The sequence below is a fragment of the Wasmannia auropunctata genome, unplaced genomic scaffold (assembly GCF_000956235.1).
Source record: "Wasmannia auropunctata unplaced genomic scaffold, wasmannia.A_1.0 LD335968.1, whole genome shotgun sequence".
Lineage (NCBI taxonomy): Eukaryota > Metazoa > Arthropoda > Insecta > Hymenoptera > Formicidae > Wasmannia > Wasmannia auropunctata.
Window position 1 is genome coordinate 123,095 of NW_012026922.1, and position 7,861 is coordinate 130,955.

At 32.7% G+C, this 7,861-nt stretch overlaps 1 protein-coding gene across 1 annotated transcript in view; it reads right to left on the reverse strand.

The window, feature by feature from the left end:
* Positions 1–2,811: 2,811 nt before the first annotated feature.
* LOC105454951 overlaps positions 2,812–7,861 on the reverse strand; it is a 50,394-nt gene continuing 45,344 nt past the window's right edge. Inside the window, exons 10-12 of the mRNA XM_011697942.1 lie at positions 7,080–7,407; positions 5,329–5,617; positions 2,812–4,175 (exon numbers count right to left, since the gene is read on the reverse strand). Of these exons, the coding sequence (XP_011696244.1) occupies positions 3,827–4,175; positions 5,329–5,617; positions 7,080–7,407 (966 nt within the window). The 3' untranslated portion in view covers positions 2,812–3,826. The remainder of the gene's footprint in view (positions 4,176–5,328; positions 5,618–7,079; positions 7,408–7,861) is intronic.

A 7,861-nucleotide genomic window follows, 5' to 3' on the forward strand; every position in this document is an offset into this window, starting at 1 on the left:
GTGTGTGTGTGTGTGTGTGTGTGTGTGTGTGTGTGTGTGTGTGTGTGTGTGTGTGTGTGTGTGTGTGTGTGTGTGTGTGTGTGTGTGTGTGTGAGTGTATGTGTGTGTGTGTAATATCTTACCGTCAAAACTCATAATTCGTTAAAACCCGAATTCACTAGTAAAACTAGAATGGTTGATTAGTAAAATCAAAAACTTATGTGGACAGTACAATTATAGACCTCGTTTCGCCCCGTAAATGGGGAGGGGAGAGAGTTGGACCTCGCTACGCGTCGAAAACCCATGTGAAACAGTACAATTACAGACCTCGTTTCAACTAAATTTAAAACTAATTTTAACTAGTGAAATTGGATTTTAACGATTATGGGTTTTGATGGTAATATAATATGCACACACATGTGTATAGATATGTATATATGCAGAGAGAGAGAAAGAGAGAGAGAGAGAGAGAGAGAGAGAGAGAAAAATATATACATATTTACGTGTACATATATGTATACGTATTTACGTATGCGAAACAAAAGTTTATTATTCGCGTATCTCGTGTCGTGGAAATCGAGTGGAAATCGACGATATACGTTTGTTTTTTTTCCATCCGAATAGTATTATATTATATTTTATCGCTTATGATTTCTTTCTCGTAATTATCTTTATTCTTGTTATTATACAATCAGCGTATCTTTATTTTTACACAAATATTTATATGACACTATTCGAGAGCCGGCCTCGTTAAAATGTTTGTGTCGCGAATCACGATCATTTAAGATCGCCAGACAATCGAAATATTCGAAATGTTTTTTCTAAATGAATAATTGTTCATATACTACCGCTTAAAGGTTTGGAGAACTTCTAAATTTTGAAAAGAAGATTTAATCAACTATTTAAATGTGGTTTAATCAATTATATCTACTTGATATTTTCAACAAAATAATTATAAGAAATCGTATTTTTATCTAAAAACTGTGGAGAGTGTTTTTGTCAAACTTTCGAGCAGTAGTGTACATGCATGAATTAACAATTCAATTTATCATGCAACTCTCACAAAACGTCGTACGTCGTACGAACGCGAAATTAATCAAAGTAGAAGTTAAGTTTTAGATTTATCTGGTAAGTCGAACGCAGCGAGATTGGTCGCAACTCTCTAAAGTATGCAATATAGATACGCGTTCTTGTATATTGAAACCTTTGTAAAAGGTTATACCACCGGATTATTTGTACCAATATATACTTTATGGCAAAGCATATCGCAATAATAGATTAAAATCACTGTGGCAAAGATAATTTTGTATCAGAGTAAAAATAATTTTTAATTTGAATATATATTCTCTGTTATAATAATTAATCACTTAATGAAGGAGAAAATATCCAATATTTGTTGACTCCTTGAGACTTCTCACAGTACAAAAGTCACATCCCTTTAAGAATCGGCTGTTTAATTATATTTGATCCACTATTTGCTTGGAGACTAGTTGCATGATAAATTTATATTGTTTTATCAATGACATAAAAATTAAAAAAATATTTTTCTATTTTTTGGCGAGAAATAACTCATGTAACGTCAAGTTTTAATTAATTTGAAATTTGTAGTTTGAAACAAAGCAGGAAAAAAAAAGTTTGTAAAATATTTCTTTTTCGCTGGTGCAAAATTATCACTGCAAATGCAAATTCTTTGCGTCATCCCACAAGATTGTTGTGACTTTTCATTTCCTTGTTATCGTTCATACTAGATAATGTGAATAGTTAACTTCTATTATTTAAATAGTGAGCCGGTTAATGATATGTAATCGTATATATTGTATATATCTACACGCAGATATCCGTTCACACTCTAATGTGAACGATATATTTGTCACATTTGCACCTATCTACTTGTTAAGTCGGCTGTTTTTGTAAAGTTCGTATGTATTCAATGATATTATTGATAACGTGATATAAAAAGTGACTCTACATGATCAATATTATTATACAATATATCTTATATTACGCAGTGATATTGATCGTTTAATAAATATCCAACAAATATCATATCTACATTAATATTCTTGGCACCATATATTGCATTAATAATATTGATTGTGTATAGGCTATTTAAGTGCTTGTCAAGGACGGCACATAAGAAATTGAATAATAAACGAGTTTCAATAAAATACATGCATGACTTTTCGTTAATGTAGACGTCCGATTTTTTACAGGGTGTTACTTATCATCTGTTGTATCGATTAAGTGTTTCAACAAAAATATTCTCAGGGACATGATTATTGATATGTTAATTATATGTAGAGTAATTATTATATTTTAATTTAAAATTGCATTCCTTTCATTGCGATATAACAATATATATTAACAGATATTATATTTAATAACACATATAACAATATATGTATAATACGTATGTTAACAGATATAATATTTAAAAAACTGTGCTTTTGCGTATGTAGATTTACATATTATTCTAAACAAATACGTATTAATATTGCAAAAATGATATTCTTGCATATACATATATTTTTATATATATTTTTTAAGAAAAAATTATTTAATACGTTTTTTAAGATATATTTTAAAATTCTATTTTTTTCTAAATTTATTTAATGCAATCATGTAACAATGGACTAAAGATTTATGCGAAAGTTTATAAAAAATATATTTTTACAAAATTATGTATATAAAATATATATTGAAATATTTTATGACGCTCAATCAATTAAGGAAAAGGATTTAGAAGCATTTGAATTTTTTTTACAATATCTTATTTATTAAAAAAGGATTTGATCTGCGATTCGATTCGAGGTTGAAATGAGACAACGCATAATAAAAAAATTAACTTTTATTTATTAACTTACAGACACTGGAAAAGAAAACTTAACGACACTGATAATATAATATAACGCACGTCTCTCACGACAATATTCATGATAGTAAATCGTAGAGAGAACGAATTAGAAAAGACGAATAAGTTTCTCATCGCTATCGTCGGATAACAATTTCAATCAGGTAAGTACAACGGAAAAAACGATTTTCAAGCTGACATCGAGCTCGCGATAATTAATACTTCTATCGCGAAAAGTAAGACGATGTTCTCTATACCTTTCACGCCGATTCTCTTGTCCCTTCGCGCGAGCATCCGTTATCTTAACTTTGTCAAGGTCCTAGCGAAGGGTCGATAAAACTCTCGCTATGAAACGAGAATGCGCATATCGTCACGGAGATCTTTCGCGAACACGAGGACGGCACTAGTCTAGGAACCAGCAAAGTATCTCGTGATATACTAATAAATCGTGCGATCTCGCGAAAGTATGAGAAACGCATTAAGGAACACTTTTCCAGGCCACGCCTGATCGGCAGTGACTGTCCCATTCATCGAATCAAAATTCGAGGTCGTGTGTGTACGAGACGATACAATCTGATGTCATCGAATGTGAAAAATGGTGCATTAATTATTTTTTTATTATTATCACACGATAGAATGGATCGTACAATTTGACAACAGCAATTGGAAGAGACATAAATAAAAACACCATTTTGTGAAAACAAATATCTCTCTTTTTTCAAAATTTGTATTTCATTTTATAAAATAATTCGGAGCACATATAAGTTTATCAACTATTAATATGTGTACGTGGAATTTTAACGGTAAAATTAAATGTATCAACATAATTAAATTTTAAGAAATAGAATTTGTTCACTATTAAAGATAAATAATATATGTAGATCGCTATTTACGTCGGAGGCATCTATTGCAATTATACGTACCGTATGATCTGTCGATGATATTCGACAGCCAATTTCGAATCTCAATTCGATATTTATAATCGCAGACAATAAATTAAAAGTATCCCTCCCTATCCTTTGGAGCACTGGAGATCAATTCTCGCCTCTTCCACACCGGTTGCGCTGGCACGCGTTGCTTCTGCGTCGATACCGCCGAGGAGGCGGGAGACGAAGGCGACGACATCGCCGACGTGGATGTCATGCCAAGCGTCGTTGTCTTGCCAGCCAGGGTGTCGGCGTCGGGTATGTGGCGCGTCTGATGCCTCGAGTCCGTGTATCGCCTCTTCGTATACTTCTTGCTCTCGCTGGAGGTTACCGTCGAGTTCTTGCTCGTTTGCAGGATCGTGGGCTCGACATCCGATCGCGAGATCTGCAGCATTCTCTCGATGTCGGCGGTCTTGGACCTGAATCACCCGAGCGTACGTTCGCGTTAGTTGGCACGGAATACTCGCGGAATTCTCACGAACAATCTGGCATTTACTATATAGACGTACGATATAAAACGTTTCCAATTAAATGCAAACTCGGAATCATTTTCTCTTTACACTTACATTACACTTATTTATTCAGTACAGTCGCACCTCAAACTTAAGGGAAGAGTTAAACTCTTCGAGTTATAGAGTTTTCGACTTTTCGAAATTCGAATAAAAGAGGGTTAACATATGAAAATTCGACTTACGAAGACTTTGTACGAGAGTTCATAATTTTCCAATTATATAATAATGGCTTTTAAAGGAAAAAAATTCAATATTTAACAGTGAATTATTTATTGCATACATATAATAAATGTAATCATAAAACAAATACCAGGCTATTACTCATGGTTACACATAGCTTATACAACTTCGAATTATAGAGGCAGTGACAATAGAAGTTCGACCTATAGAGGTGAACTTTGACCTATAAAGGTTTGGCTGCTTTAAATGAGAGTTGCAGAGGTAAATAACAGAGGTAAATACATCTAAATATCTGACAAATAATTCGAGTTAAGGTAGATTTTATTTCGATTTATATAGAGGTTTTCTGCAGTGGAGCGGAAGGGAATGAACAAAATTTTCGATTTATACAGGTTTTGTAGAAGTTCGAGCTATCGAGGTTCGAATGTTGATTACATAAGACGATTTTAATAATTAATGAAATAAAATTCTTACAAATCTATATAATGTAATAATAATTAAATTTTAAAATATAATCTCACATAAAAATTTTTACGATTTAAATTTTTGCATTGTCTTGTAAAAGAATCACATAAAAGGATAAGTTGTCTTAACTTCTTTTTTTATTCATAAAAGAAGACGTGTGTCTTGAAAGTTCTTCGTAAAATGGATGTTCATAAAAGTCAATGGTTACACGGAGGAAGGATCCTTTATTGCGTATCCACGCATCAATCTCAATAAAGGACTTATCGCAACATTTCAGTGTTTCCTGACTGAGTAAGCCGTGCGAAACTTTGCAAAGACTACGGCTTAACGAGACGGCAAGGACGGAAGGGTAACCGCAGCAGGGGGCAACTGGGAAGGGGGGGGGAGGAGAGCAACAGGATACTCAATTACTCACCTTAAAACCGCACCGCCGATGCTAGTGATGCTTGGCGTGTACGGCACCGCTGCACTCCTACTCGCTTCCTGTTGGCCGGTCGATCTGTTCACCTGCCTTACTTCACTCGAGGTCGTGAATGAGACTTTCTGGAGAACCGCCTGCTGATCCGGGATGTACGAAACAGCGGTGACTGCGCTGTCGGGGCTCGCCGGCGGCGACGACGCCCATGAGGGCGGGGAACTCAACGTCTGATCGCCCGACAGAGTTGCCGAAGAGCCCACGGCACTGTCACTTCCGTGTCTTCCTCCTGAAAGCGGAGATGTTAGATTTAAAACTCTGTCTATTTCATTTATTTGTTTTATCATTTTATCCCGAGATGCAATATGTATCATGCGATGTGATGTACTATATGTGCAGGATATATTTATTTAAAGTCTGCTTATTAACAGTTCACAAGCTTACATAACACATTTATTTATAATTCTCTTTTCCTTAATATTTTTATATATTTTATTTTTCTTAATAGTTTATTTAACGAAACCTACACGCTTGGTAAGTTTGTGTATCTTCCTTTAATAGCTGTTACATCACTAATAAGTAAACCTATACCCAAGTGTAACTTTTCGATTTCTTTCAAATTTGGCATAAATGTAGAATGTTCTATGAAAAATATTTTACCTATGTCTTTCCGTTTTGACCCATATGCTTTTCATCCTCGTATTATAGCTTTAAACATAATAATAGTATGTAAATCTAAATAATTTAATAATAACAAGATATGAAAGTTTTTTGGATTGTTTATTACGATAATATAAAATCAAATTTGCAAAATTACTCAATTATATAAAGAAATATTTAAACGAATTAGAAAAAAATTTGGAAAAATACAGTATATCTTATGAATAAGTTATTCGAATGAATGATTTTAAACATGGCATCATATTTATAAAACAAATTATTTTAATTTACTTTTGAGCAATAAACAATTCATACAAATCAGCAATAGATTAAAAAAAAAAATTAAAGTACTTTGCGATATAAGTTATATGAATTTTTAGGCTGCTGATTACGTCCATAAATGTTATCGACGTAAACATTCTTTTTTAATATTGTTATGTAAAATATATTTTTTACAGGATTGAGCAAGTAAATATTTTTTTAACCTAAGTTAAGTTAAAGTTAACAGCCTTAAAAATTTACCTTAGTCAAGTTACAAGTTAATCTATAATAAAATTAATTTGAAAGTTAAGTTAATAAAAAAAAGTAAAAGGTTGAAAAGTTAAAAGATAAATTTTTTTCATTTCATAATTTTAGGGTTTTTAAATAAAATGTATATTGTTATACCTATTTCCGTCGAGCCGCGGAAAGAGAGGACCGATTTCGAAGGACTTCTTCCAATATGATTCAGTGTATTGAAGATCCGCGAACAATGATTCCTTTTCGCGGCCAGACTATATATGTATTTATTAAATTATAAAATATTTTTCATGGTTCTACATTTATGCAAAATTTGAAAGAAATCGGAGATTATACTTAAGTAGATTTACTTGTAAGCTGTGTCATTTACTAGTTTGTTTTTTTAAATTAATTTAAAATTAAATTAATTGCTGAAATAACATGTATTAATGTTACATATAAATTATTCTTCGATGGTCCCCGAAGAATTTTATTGAAACCTATTGTATGTACTTGATGATTTATATTGTTTGTTGTTTGAAGAATCTTTCATATTTTTGCGACATTATTAAATGATGATATGCCATACAAACCTTCGCTGCAACCAGAAGTGGATCTCTGCCTTTGTCGCCTCGGGGGAGCGCTCGGTTGCTTTGGTGCTTCCTCGATGTACGGAATGTCCGGGTCGTCGAGGTTCAAGGTAAACGCGTCGGACATGGGTATGGTGAGACTGGCGGTAATCACTATCGGCGAGGATCTTCGCCGAAGATCGGACGGATCCTCGCTCGATCCGCTATCGACACTGTTGCTCCTACTCTCATCCTTCCTTCGACTTCCTGGTCTCTTTGGCCGTCGGTGCTTTGGTCCAATATCACCGCCAACACCCGCGGTCTGATGTAAACATTGTTCTCTCGTCCACATCTGAAACAAAAGAAACGTTCTATTTCTAGCAGACTTCGCGTGTATATTAATATATATTGACAAATAATAAAATAATGTTTAAATGATAGTTTAAATATCTCACTTTTTTGTTGATAAATCAATAAAAAAGTCATATTTTATTATAATTATATTTACTATGTTAATTTATAATATATGCTAAATCCAATAAATGTTATATTATTTCGTGATTTTTCAATTAAATATTCAAACTTAACTTCAAATATTTTAGTTTAAAGTCATCTTTTAATCTTTAAACCACCACATTAAAAAAAATCACACATAAAAAAAAGCAGTTAGCTAGCATTATTAGTAACAAAGCTATGAATTTTTGAAAAATAAAGTAGTTTAATTTTTAATTGTTTATATCTCGATTAATTTTGCAATAAGAAAAAAAATCCTTTGATACAAAATTCTATCTCCCAAAGTACTACCT